General features: G+C 37.9%; 1 protein-coding gene across 1 annotated transcript in view; it reads left to right on the forward strand.

Moving 5' to 3' along the window:
* Nucleotides 1-24,002, forward strand: part of LOC149004665 (MLO-like protein 14) — a 79,382-nt gene that overhangs the window by 31,973 nt on the left and 23,407 nt on the right. The window contains exons 7-14 of the mRNA XM_089167764.1: nucleotides 1,156-1,230; nucleotides 15,516-15,601; nucleotides 16,536-16,585; nucleotides 16,908-16,948; nucleotides 17,714-17,884; nucleotides 17,994-18,029; nucleotides 18,959-19,026; nucleotides 19,127-19,187. Of these exons, the coding sequence (XP_089023890.1) occupies nucleotides 1,156-1,230; nucleotides 15,516-15,601; nucleotides 16,536-16,585; nucleotides 16,908-16,948; nucleotides 17,714-17,884; nucleotides 17,994-18,029; nucleotides 18,959-19,026; nucleotides 19,127-19,187 (588 nt within the window). The remainder of the gene's footprint in view (nucleotides 1-1,155; nucleotides 1,231-15,515; nucleotides 15,602-16,535; nucleotides 16,586-16,907; nucleotides 16,949-17,713; nucleotides 17,885-17,993; nucleotides 18,030-18,958; nucleotides 19,027-19,126; nucleotides 19,188-24,002) is intronic.

Raw genomic sequence — 24,002 nt, forward strand, 5'->3', positions numbered from 1 at the left:
TTAGATAGGGAAGTCCTGATGGAGGGGGTATTTGGGGAAAAATGAAAGAAAAAATTTAAAATATTCAAAGCTATGAAACTTGTGGAAAAGTCTCGGAACTTGCCATGAAATTTTCCAAGTTTCCACAAAATTTAGGAATTTTTTTTCTTCTATTGAACCAACTGGTCTAGCTAGGTTGAACCAGGTTTCAAGGTTTCGACAAAATTTCGACGATTTCGATCGAAACTTGGGATTTTTTTCTCGGCCCCCTAGCTTTTAGTTTCAAGGTTCCCAAAATGGGAAATTTCACGATTTTGTCTATGACCATGATAATCATGCCTAGTACTTACGCTATTGATTTTTATTTTTATTATTTTTAAATTTTGGGAAATCTTGCCATATTATGCTTGTGAAACAATAGTCTTGCTTTTGCTTTCCCTTTTTTGCGTTGAAAAAATTGGAGAGTATGGGGACCAAAGTCACATGTCATGTCATTGCAATACTTCTCTTACATTTCTTCTGTGAATTCTCAAGATTTAATGTTACCCTGTTGCTGGTGTCCATTTGCACATCATTATTTTGATGAGATGGAAACCTTGTCCAAAAGGAGTTTGATTATTTCTTTTCTTGGACAGATTGCATTTTCTTTGCAATTTTGCATGTTGTCTTTCATTTCATTTTAGACAAACAAGAAGTAGATGACTTGGAGTATACACTTGGGCAGGCAATTTTCCTTGTATATTTCTCGAAACCTTTTCTGCATGCATGTTTAGGCAACTCATTGTAGTAACAATCAAACATGTCAAAAACTGCATGTTAACCATACTGTCTCTGTTGGTTACTTTTTAAATTGTTCTCATCTCTAGTGTCTTTTCATACTTTCCCTAGTAACACCCTCCAGCTAGGCTTTGCATCCGTTTACAGTTATAATGCCTATGCCTCCTGTGAAATTTGGGGCCCTGTTATGTGCTTTACTACTAGCAAACATGAGCATGCTAAAAGACAATATTTATTATTACAAGAATTAGAGTACAAGCTTTATAAATAGCATGGTTTACACCCTGAATGACTATTGTAAGGAAAATTAATTTGCTTCCATTTACATAATCAATTCTACAATTCTTTGCTATAAAATCCTAGAATTAGTTGATATTGATAATGCTCCTCATCATGCAGACTTGCTTTTTTCGACAATTTGGACATTCAGTGGGTCGAGCTGATTACCAAACTCTACGCATGGGCTTCATCACGGTATCTATTAGTCTAAGACTTGAGAAAACTAATTATATGACACCTTATTTTTTCATGCACATCTTTATGCTTTAAAGGCAAGTTTTCTTTGCTGACATAGAATTTTGCCTTTGTGGGTCTGGCCAATATTTATGGTGGCAATTTGAATGGTTTTTCCCCCCCTGAGGTTTGTGATGGTAGTGGAGAGCTTGGGTTAATAGATAGACTTGACTAGGGCAGGTATTTCTGTTTGATTTTCCTGTTATGCAAGCAAGAAAGTGAGAAGAAAGATTTAGGTTTTTTTTTTTTTTGGGGGCTGGGGCGTGGGGGGGGGGGTGTTTGTGTTTAGTTTTTGCTGACCTTTGAGTGTTCTTGTGAACTCTCCATTTTGTCAAACTTTCAATTGTTTCAATGACTTTGTTGTGGTATTTTGCCCAAAAATAAAGAAAAATAAAGATGAGTTTTTTGTGTTCTGTCCAAGGTTCCAAGATCATCTTGAACAACTATCCCAACCAAGTTGAGTTTCTTGGGATTTTAGTGAGTTTTTGCCCCTTTTTCCTTGTTTCAGAGTGATGTTTCAGTGGGAAAATAACCATGGTTGGCTCCAAAACTTTAAGGGAAGCTTGTTTTAGGATAACAAACTTATCTTAATGTTAAAAAATATAAACTAATTTGGCACTGAGGTTTTGCATCTTAGGTCAGTAGTAATAATAAATGTTCAACACTTGAAAGGTAAAATTGCCTATTATACATGAGATGGTGAAGGTTGATGAGAAGGATTTTCCACAAAGTGATTATTTAAGGTATCTTGGCTCAGTCACGAATAAAGAAGGTGATATAGAAGATGATGTTTCTTTAGAGAATCTAACTAGGAAAGATGAAGTGGAGAGGTGCCTTTGGGGTTTTGTATGGTTAACGTATTCCTCTAAAACTTAATGGAAAGTTCTACAAGATTGTTGTACAGCCTGCTAGGATGTAAGGTACAAAGTTGGGGAAGTAAGAAGCATTATATTGATAAAATTGTTATACCATAAATGAGGATGTTGAGATGGATGAGTGGAAAAATGGGAAGAACGGAGTAAGAAATGATCATGTTAGAGAGTAGCATGGCTCTAATTCACAATAAGCTACAAGAAAGTTGTTTGAGGTGTCATGGCGATGTTCAATGGAAGCCTTTAAATGTCCTAGTATGAAGGAGTGATTTAATCCAGATTGAAGGAACTAAAAGAGCTAAGGGCCGGCCTAAAATAACCTTAGGAAAATTGGTGAGAAAATATATGCATGACTTAGGCCTTGTATCCAGTATGCCCTCATATAGGCCTGATTGAAGGCAACAAACCATGTAGTTGATCCTCGTTTAGTTGGGATAAGCCTGTGTTGTACACCGTGTTTGGGTGTTATGGGACATAATTATGCCATAAATATTGAAAAGCACCTAAGTGCTTGAGAAATTGTTAGACTTAAAAGTTTCTAGGACAAACCACAAGATAAAATTAAGTGTTAATAATGCATAATAGTGATAACACAGAGGCCCAACCTAAATACATTGAATGATATATAAGTCATAGATACATTTCTACCCTAGTCTTCAATGTCTCAACCCTAAGTCCAACAATGCAATACAGTGAGTATGTGACGCCTCAACTAGTAAGGAGGTCAAGATTTTGTTAAGTTTCTTGAAATATTTGAAATCCTGATTGAGTTCCTTGAAATGATGTTTTTTCCCGTCTTTTTTCCGTATGCCTTTTTGTCTTGAGAAGGTCAAGATTCTCAAATTACTCCCGAGTTTTTGAATTATGCTTGCTCCTTGTATGTTTGAACATAAAAGCCAAGTGGAATGCCAAGATCCACCTGGTGGCTCCATTGTAATTAGGGTATGATGCTTGTGATGATGGTGTTAATAGTCTCCTTTTCCAAGGTATGAATGTGTTTCATCGTTAAGTCCGGTCAAGGCTTACGCCCTAAATTCTAATTTTGTGTCATTGTTTTTTTGAGGTAAATTTTGTACAAGGGGGGAGAAATGTACAAAAATAGGCAACCTCAGAGAACCATATCTCGATAATTTAGATAGGTGTTGAGGTCCCTGATCCAAGCAAGACATGCCCTGCAAACACCAACAAAATTAGAAGTGAATTATAGAACTCTAATTTCTACAATACACGTCCTTATTCATGTCTGCCAGCACCAAAGCATCAAGATCAGCAGAAAATTCATTAGGGAGTCTGTCATTGTTTTAACCTTCCCTTTCTTATATTGTTAGTTTTTGGTTTGTTGTGGAATCCTTGTACAAAGACCATTTAATCGGGAATGGCTTTGTTATTATAAACATTGACATCCACCGTATGATAAACCACTTCATCTTAGGCATTCCCCAACTTGTTTTACCTTGGAGGCCAATGATATACCTCTCGCTCCCTTGGACACAACTTTCATCCTATTGTTGCTCTCTCAAGCAAAACTTAATTTTCCAAATAAATTTCAACAGTTACTTTGGCTCCTCAAGAACCCATGTAGATGTTATTGATGGATCCTCCACCACATCCATACCATGAGTTTGAAGCAAATAAATGATTTGAAATTAGAGTTATTTCACACGGTGACACTTTTATATAATGTGCTTGTAATGCAGAACTGTTGCTGAATAATTAATATTCTTGGATCACCCATAGAATGGGGTCCATGGCTTAATGAACAAGAAAATTTTATGGCATATTTTTTTTGTATCCCTTTTCATATGACTTCAGTTTTCTCATTTCTTATTGTACCGGTGATTGGTTTTCAACTTTTACAATTTCTCTTAATCACCACTTGACAGGTATAGAAGCAAATTCAATCAAAATTGTCAAAATTTTGATTCAAATGTTGGCATTTTTTAAAAATAAAACAAACACAAGGTTAGACATGCCAAAGTGTTTGTATCGACCGAAACGATACATGCGCATGTTATAAAATCATCATTTTCGATCCAAATTTTGACATCTCATCATTTCGACCCATTTCGCCCATATCTCTTAGATACCCCTTTTTCAAATATGTTTTTTATTTCTCTTGCTTTCATCCCTCTTTTCTCCTAATTTTAGAACTCCATTTCATTCAAATACTAGATTTGGTCCTCCATTTGTGGATTTCCTCAAATCTTGCAAGGTGAGTAACTAGCTTCCTCATTTTTTTATTTTTGTTTTGTTTATACCTTAAATCTTCTTGGATTGCTTTCAAATGTAAGTATGTTTACTTTAGAGTATTGATCTATGAATTTGTAGTGTCAAAATTAATTTTTTGTTCTTCCTACTATTTTTTTTATTTTTCTGTTATTAAAAATTATTTTGTAAATTATGTATATTGCTAAAAATGATTATGTATAGTAGATCTATAAGCTTTAAATTAATGTATGTGAGAGTTGAGACACCATATTAAATCTATTTTTACTATATTTAATATGTATTTAAATAATTTAAAAAATATTTCAATGTTAAAAATTTTTTAATTATGTTTTAAATTTAACATTAGGAGAGTATTAGTGGAAGTATGTATGTAATTTTTGGAGCATGTTGTGAAGCTTTTTATGATAATTAGTGTGTATTTTATATATTTTTTAAATTATTTAGATATTAAAAAAAATACTTATTTATTTTGTTTAATATTTAAAAATTAGTGTTTATTATTAGAAGCATGTATGTAATTTTTAGAGCATATGGTGGAGCTTTTCAAGATACTTAGTATGTATTTCTTGTATCAGACACTCTCTTTCAAAGATGTCAGACATAGCTTGGCAGCACTGGATGCCATTGGCAACTGATAAGAGGAAGAGCGAGTGCAATACTTCAAGAAACATATAGGAGGAGGTGGGACCATTAGACTGAAGATGAATCTAGTTGGTGAAAATAGGGATGTAGTAGGGTGCCAAAAGGTGCCTCAAAGGCTAAGAAGGCAATGACCTCATACTTAAGTGGGGGAAAGAAAAAGAGGAAAGAGAAGAAAACACAGAGGGAGGAGTTTGAGGATGCATGCCTAGATGACCTTGGAGAGCCCGAGGATTGTGATCTAGAGGAGCCAGGAGAGTATGGATGACCCTGACCCAGAGGCCGAACAGATCAGGAGGGCAATGATGATGAGTAGGGAGCAACAGAGGGTTAATGACATGAGGAGGCAACAAAGGTCTATGGGTTGTGGGTCCTCTAGAGAGCCAACATGTATGGGAGGCACATACAACTCCCAAGTCCCTATGAGGAGGAGTTAGAGTGTGAGGCAAGAGGTTCCTATCCCACGGGCCCCAACAAGGGGTCGAGCTTCATCGACACATCTTACAGATCCGGATCTGGAGATTCTTCGCAATGATCCGACCTTATTTAGGAGGCTTGAGCAAAAGCAGAGAAAGTTAAAGCACTTATGGGGGAGTGTGAAGAAGAAAGTGGGGATGACTTTCTCCAAATGGGCTTATTACTATAGTATTACAGCACATACAACCCAAGGGCCCTACCCTAGGGATATGATTGAGGAGATAGGCAGGGCCGAGAGTGGTGTACAGGGACCCAATCCATATGAGATATATACTGTCTATTTGCTTAAGCATAAAAAGGAATTAAATGAGTATATTAATGGATTAAAGCTCATATGGGCTTATTATAGAGTGACTGTGAAGGCTGATGGTTGGACTGGTCGCACTAGACAGTCCATCATCTATTTTATGTTTAATTGTGATGGGAGGACAGTGTTTCTCAAGTCAGTAGATGCATCCGATGAGAAGAAGGATGCAAAATACATTTATAAATTATTAAAGCAAGTGGCGAAGGAGGTTAGAGTGGAGAATGATCCAAATTGTGACTAATAATGGCTCCAACTACAAGAAAGCTGGGTTGAAGATGCAGGGAAACTCCAGGTATCAAAATATGTTGTACTAATTTTCGTTTTTAAAATACATATATTTACATTACATGTACACTTTAAAACTTTTTATTGATGCCTTGATGGATGGACATATATAGGCTCTTTTGGACTCTATGTTCTGCTCACTGCATTGACTTAATGCTAAATAACATTGGAAAGGTCAAGCTGGTGAAGAAGACTGTGGAGCAAGCCCAATAAGTTAGCACCTTCATCTATAACCACACATGCATTAAAGATGATGACGGACAAGTGTCAGGGTGACTTCGTAAGGCCAGGCATAACCAGATTTGCTACCAATTGGATAGCATTGAGCTTTGAGAGTAGGAGGACTAGCCTTAGGAGCATGTTTGCATCGAGGAGGTGGTTTAACTGGGAGGGTTCTTTATCCGTAGGAGGAAGGAGAGCACAATTGACCATACTTGATGAGAGTTTCTGGCATAATGTGAGGATAGTGGAGAAGATGCTTGAGCCTGTGGTGTATGTGTTGAGGATGGTAGATCAGCAGAGAATACCTACTCTACCACGCATATAGGTTGCAGTCGATAGGATGAAGCAACAAGTTGCTCAAGTCTACCCACACAGCAACAAGAAAGTCCTTGACATCATCCAAGTTAAATGGGAGTCTATGTTGCAGCATCCATTGCATAAGGCTGGTGAGTTGATAAATCTAGGATTCATTTTAATTTTGATTATGTTATCACACTATTAAGTATTTAAGTATTTACTATTCCTTATTATTTTTTCTTTTTCTTACAAAACATACTATTTAAATCCCAAGTTCCATTACAAAGACAATCTTGGGATGAGGCAAAAGTTGATGGATGCCATCCAAACTGTAGTGGAGAAGTTGGATCTTGATCCATCTAAACAAGCAATCATCCTTATCAAGGTGAGACAATGATTTGATATTCACAATTTATAGTTTTATACTAAGTTATTTACCTAGTTATTATTTTTTTTTTCTTTTTTATATATATTAGATAAAGGCATCTAGGGATGCCATTGGGAGCTTTCGGTCATTTCGGGGCTGTATCGGGATGGGAATCCGCCCCTGGGGGTAAGTTCATTCATTTTATATTTAATTAGTATATTCTATCTTTAACTTAGTTATTTAAGTATTGAAATGACTTTTAAGTCTATGTTTGTTGCAGCTAAATGGTGTTTGCAATTTGGATGTGATTCACCCCACTTGTGTAAGATTGCAAGTAAATTGCTCTCCCAGACTTGTTCTGCCACTGGTTGTGAGTGAAATTGGAGCACATTTAGCCTCATCCACTTAAAGGGGCACAATTGATTGGGTGTGAAGCATCTAGAGGACCTTGTCTACTTACACTATAATATGATACTAAGGGAGGATCATATTAGACAGGGGATAGACAAGGAGAGTAACAATATCTAGTTGGCTGACATATTTGAGATGGATGATGATGATAACCCAATAGTTGACTGGATCAGGGATAGTGGAGGCCATTGCTGGATGAGGAGGGAGATCATCCCAGTAGACAGATTACAGTGGAGATGGGGGCTGATGTGGAGGACTTCATGGCTTAGAAGGGGAGTGCACATGCAGCGCCCGCCCATCCCTTCGTGCCTCACCCTAGTGCATCCACCTAAAGTGAGGATTTGATTGTTTGGTCCGACACTGAGAATGATGTGACTTAGGCCTTTGGCGATGACGACGATGGTGATGATGATGATGATGATGATGGAGGGGATGAGGAGGGTGTTGGACCTTGTGATCAGGATTCAATTGATCCTAGGGACAGACCACCAATACTGGCACCAATAGTATGTGAGAGTCAGGGGGGAGGACTACCACTGAGATTCACAGGTGAGAGTAAGTTCACCCATGGGACATAGGATTTAGACCATATTGGAGCTGCATCTCGAGGCAAAAATGTTTCCTTTACATACGAGGAAGGGGAAGGGGAGACAACAAGGCTATAACATGGAGGACACACCATCATATGGGTCCTAACGTCAGGCTGATGTGGAGAGCTTGGTGGGATCTATGAGATCGATGAGCATAGCTGATTCCAGACACTCCAGCTCTAGAGGATCCGGATGGCATAAGCCTGTAGAGTCCTCATATGATATTGGTGTGGAGGGTATTGGTTCTACTGGGTTGACTTATGGAGCTTATTGTTATGGACCTTATGGTGTCCCTCTTGGCTATTAGACTCAAGGTCAGCCACCAGTGGAGCGTTATGGTTATGGAGCTTATGGTGTCCCTCCCACTGTCACCTATCGTAGTCAACTGCTAAAAACCTTATTGTTAGTATGGACGTTATGCTGACAACCAGGGTGTTCCTTCATTTGTTGAGCAGACCTTCCACTCTATACCACAACCACCACCAACCTTTCCATATGCAATTGAGCCAGTTCTTTATCCGGAGATTCAAAACTTCCCACCATCAGGAAATTTTACGCATGTGGATGAGGCCATGTACAAAACTACAGTTGTCAACTACTATATGGGGCAACATCATGGGAATTATATTGTCATTTGTATAGGGTGCATATGGAAGAGGGAGACATGGAATAGAGTAGACTTTTAATTGGTAACATTGTCGCTTCTTCTCATATGTAGTATATACTCGAATGTTACCTTTTCAATGGTTTTTTGGTAAACGAGTAGTTTTGTAGTGATTATTATGCTTGAAATAGGTAGTATGCAAGAATCCAAATCATTTTGAGTCCATATGAGGACCGAAATTGAAGTTCGAATTTCTAGGAAAAAATCACTAATTTCGACCGAAACTTCAAAATTTTGGCCTTTTTCAAGGTTGAAATTCTAGTTTCGGCCGAAATATTTTCCTTTATTTAAAAACAAACTTCTATTAATTGGGTGAACTGAAAGAATATAAATAAGGTGAGTTAAATTGAATGAATAAGGCCTGCAAGCGGGGCAATAAGTAGGGGTCTTAGAGACTGAGATCCCCATAGGTAGAAGATGGGTCCCTTCACCCAGTTGGGTATGGGAGGGTATTAAACTCGGACAATCATTTCCCTACCTAGAGGGCATTTGGGTAATTTGAATAAGACCTGCAAGCGGGGCAACAAGTAGGGGTCTTAGAGACTGAGATCCCCATAGGTAGAAGATGGGTCCCTTCACCCAGTTGGGTATGGGAGGGTATTAAACTCGGACAATCATTTCCTACCCAGAGGGCATTTAGGTAATTTGAAATTCAAATTTTAAATGACTTAAACAAGGGTAAGGGCATTTAAGTAAATTTTACTAGCCATTTAACAACAAAATTTAACTGTGGGTAACTTGTAATTATGTATGTGGGTGCCATGTAATTTGGACATTATAGTGGGTGGTCACTAGTTTCACCCCAAAAATAGTGGGTACCGTGTAAAAAACTCTAACCTTGGTTTTACTATGTAATTTGCAAATGTTATAGTAAGTTTACACACTATGCACTTATATAGTTTCTTTCTCTATTTCCCTTTTTTTTTTCTTTTTCGCGGGGGGGGTGATAGGAACTAGTGTCTCAAATACGAAAAATAACAAGATTTTACTGCTGGAATAATAAGGAACAAACACAATAACAGATAATTCTGGTTTTGATGGTGCCAACTGCCCCCTACACCTACGTGCCTCAGCCAAAGGCTGCCCAAGACCATTCACAAAATAATTGATCCCTCTTCTCACCTATTTCCCCCTTTTTATAATCCACCAACCAGCAGTTGGTTGACAACCCCACTTTGTCTCTCTCTCTCTCTCTCTCTCTCTATGCGGCTACCTTCTAGGGTCTTGTCATTTCCCCTATGGTGCAAATTTCGGCAGAAACCAAAAACTGAAATCTTTAGGTTTTCAACCGAAATTTCGGTTGAAACCTGGTACTTTTTTGGAAATTTCGACCCTAAGATATGGGCTTATATGACCTCCATTTCATCTGATTTCTTGCCTCCTACCTATTTAAAGTTTAATAAACACAACAAAACTATAATTTTGCCTTGGAAAGTTATCATTCAAGTATACTAACAAATGATTGGTTCCGACAAGTACAACTGTATTGCATACAGCTATACAAGCATAGAATCATCAGCATACATGAATTTTTGATTGAATCGTTACATATACAATAAGTCAACAAATACAATAACCAACTAGATCAAGTGATGGTGTCTTATATATATTAAGTTCAAGCCCATATATCATGCATACATCTGTATTTTGATTTACAAAATAGTTTTAAAAATCATAAAATTAAAAAGAAAAAGTAGTAGCAATAATAAAAAATAGAAAAAATAAGTTTAACTACACACAAACATAGATCATAGTCTTGAAGTGAACATATAATAATTCCCAAGCAATACAAAATCATTTAAGACATGAACAAAACAAAAATAAAAAAGGGACGTTTGGAACTGTTGGGTATAACTGTTGTGGCTTAAGAGGTGTTTGAAGGCAAATGAGCTATGGAAATTAGGTGAAATTGGGATAGAAATCAGCAAAAACTAAGGGAGAACAAGTTGGGGTGTTGAAACCTATGAAGTTTCAGTCAAAACCTGTTAAATGGTCGAAACATGCAAAATTTTAGTCGAAACCTGACTTGGACGAAATCTTGAAGGTTTCGTTTCAATTCCCAAAATTGCAATGATTTCAGTCAAATTCCCACTGTTTCAGTCCAAATTTATTCCACGATTCCCACCCCCCTTAAATTTCACCTTGTCCTTAAGGTGAAGTAAGATCATAAATTTGGTCTTCACATGCTTGCCACACACCCATGCCATTTCCACTATGTCCGTAGAGACCTAATCGCAGGCCCAAATCATAAGGTACAACTAGTGTCCAACAAGTAATGCACCTGAACTTCCTCAAGTCTCCACAACAGAATTGTGTTAAGTCATCAGCCCTTCAAACAGCCTTCCCTTGTGTGTGAAACTTGGTACTACTCCGAGTTTCCTTGTTTTGTGTTTCTTGGGGATTTCATAAGCATGATTTCTCAGACTCACTACTGGCTGCATGTAAATCAGAATGGTTGATCCTCCCACCGGCAACAAACCCACCAATAAAACACATCAAAGAGGTTCAGAAGTTTCACAAACAGAGTGTGGTTGTTGCTCGTAATAACTACATACCTAATCCTCTTTCCCAAAAATGAGGTTGAATTGAACCAGTCGCCCCCGTTTCCATGGTCAGGTGTTCTGTGAGGCCAATCATAGGGATAAAGAATATTAGTGGGTTCTGCTACTTGCATGAATTTGATATTGACTGCCTTGTGGTGTTGCCTTTCATTGAAAACTCAAATTCTGAGTTCAGGAACAAAAATATCTTTCTCACGAAAAGACCCATCAGGGTCGCCTCTGTACAAGAGACAAAGCATCGTCGCGATCTGGGTCACGGCATCGTCCTTCGCCGCTACTGTTAGCCCCTCTAGTTTTGATTCACAAATTGGGCAGGGATCTCAATCATTGTTGAAGCTTGTGTGTGAGATATGAAGGTAGAAGACGATGGTCTACAGCAGGGTTTGTTGGTTCGGTTTGTTGCTCCAATCCTTGGTTTGGTGTTTTGATTTGTTCTTGGTCCATTGTTGGATACTTGGACCGCAGCTCAATCGACTCTGCTGGGCTTAAGTTAAGTCAACATTGAAATGGGCCTTGGCTCAGTATATTGGGTTGGGCCCCGCTTGTGTACATCCTTGCCCACAAGATGGGTGGGGCCAAGAGCTTCTTCTCTTAAAAATCCAGTTCTAAGATTTTCAGGAACGGGCTCGTACGTTGTTCAAATCTTGGATTTGAGAGTTTTGTTCTTTACTTTCTAGATCTGCGAATTGGATTTGTGATTTTATGACCGCAAGAAGAAAAGCGATTTTGTAAACTTAGGTAGCAAGGGGGTGCCTAAGCAGTTTCTGGTGACACATGCATCCACTAGTGGGACAAGAGGTTCTTTCGGTGGTAACTAATCACCATCTTTCCCTTCAATGGATTGTCGTTGTTGCCATAGTTGTCCTGCGGTTAGGGCTAAAAGGAGTGAGTCAGCATACCTGCCTTGAATCGTAGAGAGGGTTGTCTCAAACAATTTGCCACTGACATTGAGCTTAATCTGATCTTTTTGAACTCCTTCTATGACTGGAAACAAAAGTTTTTTAATTGAATTGAAGATGTGCAGATCTAGACTCTAGATATTTTGTTCGATTATATAGATTTGACTAGATATAAAAGGGTCAAGATTCAAGAATCATTAACTTACTAATCTTAGATTGTATGGAGCACCAAATCCTAAATAACACTAGCATCACCCTTGTAAAATGTTTCCTTTTTTCTTTATGTGAGAGAGAGAGAGAGAGAGAGAGAGAGAGAGAGAGAGAGAGAGAGATTCAAATTTTAAATGACTTAAACAAGGGTAAGGGCATTTGAGTAGTTTTACTAACCATTTAACATCATAATTTAATTGTGGCTAACTTGTAATTATGGATTTGGGTGCCATGTAATTTTGGATGTAATAGTGGGTGGGTCACTAGTTTCATCCAAAAAATAGTGGGTGCCGTGTAAAAAATTCCAAAGGTTTATCGGTGTTAGAGGGTGATTTTAAAAGATGTATCAGAGTGGCGCTTGATGTTTATAAAAAGGGCAAATTACGTATAGACCCCTGTGTTTGTATTCAATTATATGTACTACCCCTAAAAAATCAATTACAGATGCTCCCCTATGGTTAAGAATTGAAAGCTATAATGGGCAGTTCTATTGAAGCAGTAAGGGGGCATTGTAATTGATTTTTTTCCCAATGGTAGTAGATGTAATTGATTGCAAACATGGGGGTCCATATGTAATTTTCTCTTATAAAAATGTTTATGATACATGCTAGACTTGCTAATTACAGTTTTGAAGTATAATACACAAATAAGCAAAATAATATGTAACATCTATTATATTATGTATAAAAAAAGAAAAAAATGAGAAAGATACTAAGTGCATTTAATTTATTATATATGAGAGATGCAGTTAACTTACATGCCTTAGTGCCATTTGTCTCAGTATTGTGTTGGTGCCTTAAAAACTAGATACATATGGCGTTAGTATGGGCAGAGATATGGAAGATACTTTAAGCCTTTGACCCTAAGGTTACAATTATTAGAAGACAACATTTTAAATTGTGATGTCAACCTTGGTTGGTACAATTTTGCCTGTCAAAATAATGAGTGGCAAATTAGGATCATTCTTCCCTTTTTCCTCCCTTAGTTCTTCATTAATTTAAAGGTAATTTTCATCTGGACCCCCTGAGGTTTGGTCCAGATCACTTTTAGTCCAGTTTAAGTTACCTTTTGCATATGGCTCCCCTGTGGTTTCAAAAACTGTTTAAATAAGAACAAGCATAACAGAAACCGTTAGTTTAAGAAAAAATCATAATTTTATATGTTTTTCTATTTACATTCAAAGGTTTAAGATTTTATAAATTTACAAATAGAGTCCCTGTTTCTACCCGCCTCCAAAACCCTTTTGTTTCCCATATTCTGCATCTCTCTCAACCTCATTTCAATTGAATCAATCGAATCGAATTTCGCAACGATCTCTAACAGACAATTATAAGTGTAATTACTTGGAACACAAAGACCTATCAATTTGGTTTGATCGAAATGTAATTCAATTCATCTACCAACCGTTGGCTACCCAAACAGCGGATAAGGAACCCACAAGCTCCAGCAGTATTGTGCAACGAGATGTCACCACATCCATTGCCAAAACCTTCAACCTCGAGTAGTTTCACTTGCACGGGCTAGAATTGAAGCCATGAGAATATGTGTAACGGTTGTGTCTGTAACCATCTTGTTCTGCAGCCCAGGAGAAGAAATCATGACTGACCTTCGAACTCTTTAGACCGCCCATGACAGAGTCAATTGTTTCAGGCGTTAGTGTTGCTCCCAGAGCTCGTAATTCGTTGTTTTCTGGGCAACCTGTCGCTTGGTGAAGATTGTTATTAGTTCATTGACGACTATAGAACGATCTAAAGAAACAGATGCTGCAAGCATTGATGATGGAGCGATGATAAAAGCATTGGATTTGAATGGAAGATGAAATCAAATGAGACAAGTGATTTGGGTGGAAAAGCTGAATGATTTTGAGGGTTCTTCATAGATAACTCATTATTTTGAATCTGCCAGCCAGCTTCTCTATCCCTGCTGCTGTAGATGTTGCTTTGCTTCCTCTCCCCTGACCTCATCACAATCGCCTGTGACCTTCGAGTAATTTTGATGGGTCTTTGTGTTCCAAGTAATTACACTTATAATTGTCTATTAGAGGTCATTGCGAAGTTCGGTTCGATTGATTCAGTTGAAATGAAGGTTCAAAGAGATGCAAAATAGGGGGTGTGACTCTGATAAGTTCACCTTGACACCTGTGTTGCCGGTTTACGAAATAAAAGGGTTTTAGAGTCGGGTAGAACTAGGGACTCTATTTGTAAATTTATAAAATCTTAAACCTTTGAATGTAAATAGAAAAATATATAAAATTATGATTTTTTTTTAAACTAACAGTTTCTGTTACACTTGTCCTTATTTAATCAGTTTTTGAAACTACAGGGAAGCCATATGCAAAAGATAACTTAAACTGGACTAAAAGTGACTTGGATCAAACTTCAGGGGGTCCAGATGAAAATTTCCCTTAATTTAATGTCATTATACCTCAAAAATAGTTTTATTAGACCTGTTCTTGACGATGTTATGTTCTTCCATCAGATAGCCCCGGTTGATAAGATTCTCATGGTTGACTGTTTAATAACTTAATATAAGATAATAGCTGACTTTTGCACATTTTTAAATTGCACGCGGAATTATTTGTCTATATATTTCCTTATCTCTAATAGAGCAACACATATTGAAGTATCATTTTTTCAGTGTCAATTATGCTGTTTTTGTTTCGATGAATTGTAGGTTGGTATACAAAAGCTTTTTATTTATGTTTTGGTTTCTTTGGAGGTGTGGTTTAGTCTAGATTGAAGGCACCATAAAAGGTAGGGGCAGACCTAAGATTAGTGGTGAGAAAGGATATGCATGGCTTAGGCCTTGATCCAGTATGGCCTCAAGTAGAGCTGGTTGAAGGCAAGGATCCATGTAGCAAACCCCATTTGTTGGGATAAGGCTTGTTGTTATGTTGTCTATTTGGAGATCTCACTAAATTGGTTGTGTTAGTGCTTCTTGAAACAAATAACCAACAGAATATTTGGGAGATGGATGAGTAGCACTTAACTTAATTCCTGAATTGTTTGTAGGACGTCATTTCTCTTTTAAAAAATGAGTGGAATGGGGTGATTCTTATTTATATTGTAGACTGACTGCTGCCTCCTGGTAGTATCTCTAACTTCTTTGAAATGGGTGTCTTATTTATGAGGCATGCTCTTCCTCTCACTAATGTTACCATAAACTTGCCACAGTAAGGAAATATTGACATTTCTTTGCATTTTCTACTTTTGGCAGAACCACCACCTTACTGCAAAATATGATTTCCACAGCTATATGGTTCGTTCTATGGAAGAAGAGTTTCAAAGAATAGTTGGTGTGAGGTTAGCTACTGCCTTGCTACGTGTGCCATTTTAATATACTCTCATGTCATTAGTCCAGATTACTGGCAAAGCAATGTTCCGTTGCATTCTCTCTAGGTTTGGCTCCTCTCCAATACTTGAGAACCAGTCATCTCAAGTTGAGAGATGACATGTTATTATCCCAATTGGATTGCAGAGACAAATTGCTTATTTAGATATTGATTGTTTAGATGGTTCCTTAACACTATCAAGGGGATTGGTTTCTGCCCCTCAAGTTTCATGTTATTGCAGCTCTCTTTCCCCTCCATCCCTCCCTCCTGATTTTTTGTCAAAATTTTTAGTTTTCTCTTTTACGATCAAAGATAGTCAAGAAATGGGAAACGTTGTCAAGAAGCACATTCACATGGCTAGGCTCCAGTTCAAAAAAGTTATCAATTTCTCCTGTAGAAGTTGTTTGGTCTAGAATAGTGAATTTTCTTAGGGTATTTTCTCTTGATTGACATTCAATGTTTATGTTTTGACTTGGCAACTGGGCTTCCAAATCTAAGTTTTGCTTAGTTTATCTCATTGTTACTTTTTTTTTTTAACTTAAAAAGAAGAGGGATCAGCATTTGGATCTTGTTTAGCCAAATTATAAATCTGTCATTTTTTCTCATTGTCCATCAGAATGAATATTCAATTTTATGTTTGTGGTTTGGCTATGCCAGGTCTACCGAAAGACAGAGGATATTTCCATGCTGTAGCCCTCTGTTGCCTTCATGAGACCTGTTACAAATTACAACTTTATGAATTACTTGTATTTTTTTGGCTCCATCTGCAGTTTGCATGGGACTAGTTCTTGACAATCATCACATTTTTCTGATTTTGTGTATATTTTAGTTTCTATATTTGTTGAACAGTATAATTTCCTTCTGAACTAACCACTTAGAATGCCTGAATGTGGAATGTATTGCAGTGCACCTCTGTGGGGATTTGTTGTCGCTTTCATGCTGTTTGATGTGAAAGGTATCCAACCTAATATATTTATTTATTTTTTCCTTTTGTGGGGAGCGCAAGAGGAAAAATTGGTCTGGGTATTTTATGAGATGTTTCTGATTATTTGCATGGTGAAACATCATGTGATTATCACATTTCCAAGTCTTATTCATGATTGTATCACCTGTCAACCAGGAATATATTAATTCTGCTTAAACCTTTCCCCCTATAACCCCTCCCCCCACATAAAAAAAAGGGTTAAGTACTCACTGGCTTTGTGGTCATACGAAATACCACTTTGTAGTTTTAGAGGACTTCTTTTTAGTAAACTCATGTTCCATCGGTTCTGCAGGCACTAATCTTTATTTCTGGATAGCCATTATTCCTATTATTGTAAGTCCTCATTCCTTGATTAGTGAAAATAAAACTGTAAAAGTCTCTGTAGTGCTAACAATGACATATATTTATTCTATTATTTTCTGGATCCATGAGTGTGCATTTATGTACATGCTCTACATGTCAACGTGTTTTTTGGAGTATTTTAATTTTCTTTAAAACTAGAAGAATGCAATTCGACTATAAATCTATGTTGTGTTCAACTGTCAATATACTAAATCTAGGTTATTATATGTAGGGATTAATTAAGGCTCTTTTTGGTATCAATTATCATTCTCAATTGTGAGATTTTTTTCATTATTTTAAATGGTTTGGCATCTATTATCAGTTTATTTTTATTTAAAATAATAGAAAAACCTCCAAAATCCATAATAGACTTTTTGTCTATTATGGATTATGGTGGGAATTTCATATCTTCATTTATGTGCAAGTTTGCTTAAAACTTTATAGTTAAGATGAGGGTAAAATAGTCAATACACATTCTTTTATAAAAACCATACCTTTTCCCTCTTTTTTCACTTGCTCACTATCATTTTCTAAACAATTTTTTATTTTGACACCAAACTTATTTTTCATTTCATAATTTATTTTCGACAAAATTCACCAAACCATTTTTCATTCTTGACCAATAATGAATTCTTGTACTTATTTCTTTTAAATAGGCATAATAGAGAATGTGAATTGATACCAAAAAGCCTAAGTTATTCAATTTTTACATCTTTGTTACCTTGTTTAGCTTTGATTCCTTGCATTATTGTGCAGCTTGTGCTTCTAGTGGGTTCAAAACTACAACATGTTATTGCGACTTTGACTTTGGAGAATGCAGGCATTAATGGTTTCTTTGGGGAGACAAACTTAAGACCTCGAGATGATCTTTTCTGGTTTAAGAAACCAGAATTGTTATTATCCTTGATCCATTTTATTCTGTTCCAGGTTGCTCTCTTATATATTTTTTTAAAATAGTTTTTTCTTCTGTCTACCTATGCGCTGTAGAAAACTGGTCTCATGTATATGTTCATTTTTATCCTCTTTTTGGGTGCAGAATGCGTTTGAGCTCGCATCCTTTTTCTGGTTCTGGGTACATTCTCTTTCACACTGGAACTAGCATTTTCATGCATAATTTCTGAAAAGCTGAAATGAGTTTCCTGGTTTCTGGGTTGATAATGGTCCTTTTTTTTAGAACTGCTAGAAGATAATAAAAATGCCCAAGATGATGTCAACTCATCAAGATATAAGTTCAAATTGGAAAATAGAGTTTCAAGTGCAGGAAAGACCGGTGTAAGACAAAAAGACAAAACCAAGTTTTTATCTCTGGGTTCATCAATCATCATAGTTCATGATGGTCCTCTTTTCTTAGAACTGCCTGTAGATGGTGAATTTCCCTATGAATCAATGCATCACTAAATAAATTTGGGTAGAAAATGAAGTTTTAGGTGGAGCAAAGCTGATGAAAGACAAATTACAAAATTAAATTCCTTATTGTTGGTTTCATAAATTATCAGGTTCATAACATCCCTTTCTTGTTAGAACTTAGCATTGCCAGAAGATGAAGAATTTGTCTGAGATTATATCAATCATCAGGTTATAAATTCAAATAGGCAAATGAACTTTTAACTGTAGAAACGATAAACAAAAGACAAAAATTAATAACCAAATTCCTCATTTCTGCGTCAATGGTTTAGTTCTGCAATGATTTGCAGAATATGGTCAACTTTTCTGAGACAAATAGTTTTAAATCATGGCGTAGTGTGACAGTAAGGTTGCTCCATTCTGGCCCTGTGGTTGCAGATTTAAATTGGCATCAGCCTCTAGTTGATTTGAGGGTTAGGCTGCAACATATGACCCTCCCTAGATACTGGGTGGGAGCCTTATAAACTGGGCACACCCATATGAAAAATTATTTTGTGATGATTGGAAAATAGTTTTATTTGTTAAATGGTAACTAGTTATTAGTTCATATGTGGAATTTGCGCCTTTCATCTTAGGCGGTCAAAATTTATCTTACAGTGGCAGTTTGGGTACGATTCATGCTTTATTAGGAGCCACTTTCTGGTTTACACGCGGCTGATTTTGGGGTATGTTTTTAACCGATCAACCTTGTAGTTTTGTAGGTATGCTTTTTTAGAATCACTCCATCAGTTTTCCATTAATCACATTCTGAATTGTCATTTGTAGGTTTGCTGGACAGTTCCTCTGCAGCTACAGCACTTTACCACTCTATGCACTGGTTACCCAGGTAATCCACTAGATGACAAGATAAGTATGATCTTTTTACTGAAAGAGGGGAAGGAATATTTAGGTATATCTTAAGGAAATAAAGTTCCTAAATCATTATGATTTCTATGCATTTTGCCCTGTTATGTCTATTAAATTTTTTTGTAATGAGTTTAATCACTTAGTTGCACTAACAAAAACAATGTGCCTCTTTTTGAGTCACATCATTTACAGATATTCTTAGTCATGACAGTTCTACATTGTATTTTCCCTTTTTTGCCTCTTTGGGATAATTGGATTATATTTGCCTTATTGCAAACATCCATGATGAATACCTCATAGAACTTGATCCATTTTTTATATGTAATTTCATTTGTCTGTGTAGGACTACTGCTTCTAGATCCTCCAATTTTAAATTATTGGTAGTCATAGCAACTGCTTTTACTTTGTTAACATACCAATATATCCTGCATTGTAAAGGGTACTACAAAATAATGCTATTGAAGATGGGTGGTAATTATTTAACTTGAATTACTAGGTTAGTTAGTATACGAGCACGACATATATGAATGTGTGTGTACATACACTTCAAGGAGTGGTTCCCACTAAGTGTTAGCTGGCTGAGCTAGGCTAAATTTGGTGGGTTTGGTTTGGTACCAAATATGTGGGGCTCTCTGACTGTTTTCTACTCCAAGGGCGACGCTAACATTGGCCCATTTGACATATGGAATCCTATAACTTTACATGCACCAGAGAGAGAGAGTAGGTCAAAGATCTGCCTAGTAGGATGATGTTAGGACACCCATCTGAAGTTGTAGGGGTAGGGGTAGGGGTAGTTTAGGTTATCCAAATAATCTGTGGGAGGATCATGTGGAAAGGGAGACCGTTAGGTCTTCTTCTTTTTTCTTTTCTTTTTTTGTTGGGGGGGGGCATATAATGTGAGTTTGTAAAGGGAAAGGTTAGGGGGGTTGAGTTCGCTGTTTTGTGATGGGAAATCATTGACTTGTGTTTTGTAGGAGGGTTTACATAGCAATATAGGAAATACAATTGCTTTTGTTTGATTGTTAATTGCAATTCAATTTCTGTATTCAATTCAGTGAGGTTGAGTGTGAGAGATTGCAGCGGTGAGGAGAGAGTTTTGCCGGGATTTTCAGGAGAAACAACCTGAATTTGCCGAAGTCTTAAGGGATGAAAGTCATGGTCTTATCAATGTTATATCAGAGCCGATTTGATCCCAGGGCATGGTTAGGACTAAAATGGAGGCAAAAGGGGAAGAACTTGAAAAATCTGTGAAAGGAATTCAGATCCGGTTTGGTGCAGTGGATTCTAAGATTGGAGCCCTAGGACAGAAATTGGAGAGAGAGTAGCAGTGTAACAATGAGTTCAGAGCAAAATTGAAGGTGTACCTGATGCGTGGAAAGGCAATCGAAGTCGACTCACTAGTGGGCATAACAGAAGAAGAAAGGACTGCGATGGCTCCCCCAGCTTTGTCAGGGGACAACCTGCAGATGGGAGGTGGAGGCGAATCAGGTTGACGGGAGGCCGAATATCATAGGGAATTTTTCCCTTGGTATCTCGAAATTCCCATATTCGCTGGCAAAGATCCAATCAGATGGATAGCGTGGGCCGAGATGTATTTTGCGCGGCACAAACTCACCCGAGAAGAAAAGGTGAAGGCGGCGGTGCTCTGCTTTAAGGGAGTAGCGTTAGGGTGGCTTCGTTTAGAGAATTGTAGCAACCTTTGAGTTGGTTGGACTGATTTGAAGGACACAATGATGCACAGGTTCTGTTTGCTGCAATCCAAATCCCCACAGGAGGTGCGGATCAGCCTCTGGCAGGGAGCAGTTTGAGTGTCTTGCTCTGCCATTGGAGCCAAGGTTGAGGAATGGATGTGCGGGGCATTTATGTCTGGGTTGATGGAGGAGTTACGTGTCGAGATCCGCCTGTTCGCACCAAGTCTGGCCTATATGATGGATCTGGCCCAGTCAATTGATGCAAAGAACCATGCACTTTGTGGGCCAAGGGAGCCCAACAGTAACCAGCCCATAAGTCCACCTAGTCTCACTGCAGCTCAATGCCTTTTGAATTTTAAGTTCGGTAATTACAAGCAGGCCACCCCAGCGGATTGAACTTAAGTGGAGCTGTAGTCAACTTGGTTGGGTGGACTGGGCCGAGTCAAACACAGCCTATTCCTGGATCGGTTAGCCCTTCGTCTTCCCCAACTTCTTCTCAGGCAGTGGCGTCTTGTATTGGGCAAAATCAATGCTCATGGTGGGCAACACCGAAGGAAATTAAGTCGAAAATGGACTAGGGTCTGTGTTTCCGTTGTGATGCACCTTATTCCAAGACCCATCAGTGTCGCTACAAGCAACCTAAGGTTCTGGTTGTACATGAGGGGGAAGATGTTACCACGAAAATGGCAGGCAACAGGTGTGGTGCACCAACGCTGGCATTTGATGGAGACCCGTGTCCACCTCGAGGGTATTTCACCTTTAGGAGGCGAGTAGTTTAGGACACCATGTGAAGGTGTAAGGGCAGGGGTAGTTCCAAATAATCCATGTGAGAGGATCACGTGGAAATGGAGTCCGTTAGTCTTTGGGGGAGCCACATGACGTGAGTTTGTAAAGGGAAGGCATGGGGAATGAGTTCGGTTTTTGGGTCCAGCTAGGCTTGCGGTAGTGAATTGGGGTGAGTTCACTGGTTTAAGGGTTTTGAGAAGGAAAATCATCGGTGAGTGTTTACAGACTAATAGAGGAATTACAATTGCTTTTGTTTGATTGTTTATTATGATTCAAAATCTGTATTCAACTCAGTGAGGTTGAGTGTGAGATTGCAGTGGTGAGGAGAGAGTCACCAGAATTTTCAGGGGAAGCAACCTGAATTTGCCGGAGACTTCAGGGTTGATAATCAGGGTGTTATCAGATGAACGCTTGGGTTTTTTCATGTGAGTTACTGGTTTTGTGAAATTACCTAGAGGAGGTGAATAGATTATTCCTAGTGGAGTTAGCCCTTTGTTCTATTTATTAGTTACACAAGTAGCTGATTTCTTTATGTGGTGTGCAATTGTAAGCTAAGTAAATTTCAATTAAAAAAACACAAACAAAGTGGATGCAGGATTTGTAGTGGTTTGACTCCAAGAGTATGTGGGCTTGTTCTACTCCTCTCAATACTTAGAAATTGCACTAGAGCATTTTCCTTCAATAAATAGATGGGGAAACTGGATCTTTATTGATCTTTTATTAAGCATCAAAGGATCCTTACACAAGTCTAGGTGCAATCTGATGGGGTCATCTCAAGTCCACCCATCGTTCGCTACTACCAGAGATTTAGGCGGCCACATTGGAACTTTTCCACCTGATTCGGTGAGGATTTTGAGGAGATCTACTACCCACGTGTAGAGGGTTACCTGGACCCTTAGGGCCTTAGCCCACATTTTTGTTTATTACATTGGTTTATGTTTTTGTGCTTATTTCGTTGTAAAGATAGTTTAAGAATATTCTTCTTAATTCATTAAGGGTATTATGGTCATAGGGTTTTCTTTTAATTATTAACACCTAGAGCACCAAAAAGAAGGAACGGAAATTAGAAAGAAATCAGAATCGGCGATTGCAGCTCTCTCTCCCCTGGCGGAAGTTTTTCTCCTCTCATCTCAGTAAGATCTTGCTCTTCCTCTCTATTTCTTCTTGGCCTGAAAATTCCCTCCCCTTTTCCTCTCTCTAGTCCAGCACGTTTCTTGCCTGGATGCACACCCTACAGCCAAAGTACTCTGCAATCCCTTTTTTTCTTCTAAGCCTCTGTTCTACCTCCTTCCTTTCTCCACCTTTTGTCCGACAGCAGCCTTGCTACCTCCCCTGTTTTTCTTTTCTTTTGGCGCTTTCCTCCCAACTTGCGGCAGCCTCTTGCCTACCAAATATTTTTCCATTTCTTACCTATATTCTTTCCTTTTTTCTTTCCCCTTTACAGTAACTTCTCCATACTATGTGGCTGCTATAATTATTCTATGGACCGCTGGTTCATTACTTTGTATTTTGTTATTCCTACTTCGTGCTTTGTTTGGGTGTCAATTTAGGTTTGGGTTGAGATTTGATCATTGTTTTAGTGTAAATTTGATTTGTTTTTTGTTGAGCCTTTGAGTTATAACTTTACGTGCTATTTATATTTATACTAGTAAGGTCACATGTGCAAATGCACGTGGTGGTATCTATATGAATATGAATTTTGTAAATAAACTATGCAATTCACTTTTACACTGCATATTTTCTAAACTAAACTTCGACAATTTCTATGTTTTTAAGAGTACCTTGATTATTAGTAATTGTTTTTATATTAGCCATCAGATTATTTTCTTTTTGTCTTTTGTTTCTTCTAGTCTTGTGTGGGTTTTCCTTGTTTTACCTTTTCATAGTTTTGGTTTGAGATCTTGGCAAGACCTTGCTTTTTTAGAGAAGTTAGACAGGATGGAGGGCGAGGTCTAAGAGTTCCCATATCTCGATCGACATCTTGCCATCTCTCGCCAAATCTCACCGGAACTCTAAATTTTCACAGGATTTCTTGCAGATTTTCACTTGTAACTACTCTTAGCACATCTACAACACTAAAAGAATATCTATCAAGCCCATTTCAAGTTGATCTTCATCCAAGGAGGACAATGATGTTGCTTGGCAACATGGAGTCCCCGCGGATCCACGGGGCCAGAGGATCACATACGACTACTGCGATAAAGCCCTCAATGGAGGCAAATGCTGGTTCAAGCGACACTTGGCTGGTGCCTACTGTGATCCACCTATGTGCCCTGTTTCCTTAATCCTGTGAGGGAATATATTGTAGACCACCTCAT

The sequence above is a fragment of the Hakea prostrata genome, chromosome 9 (genome assembly GCF_041222555.1).
Source record: "Hakea prostrata isolate BN-2017 chromosome 9, UWA_Hpros_2, whole genome shotgun sequence".
NCBI classification, from domain to species: domain Eukaryota; kingdom Viridiplantae; phylum Streptophyta; class Magnoliopsida; order Proteales; family Proteaceae; genus Hakea; species Hakea prostrata.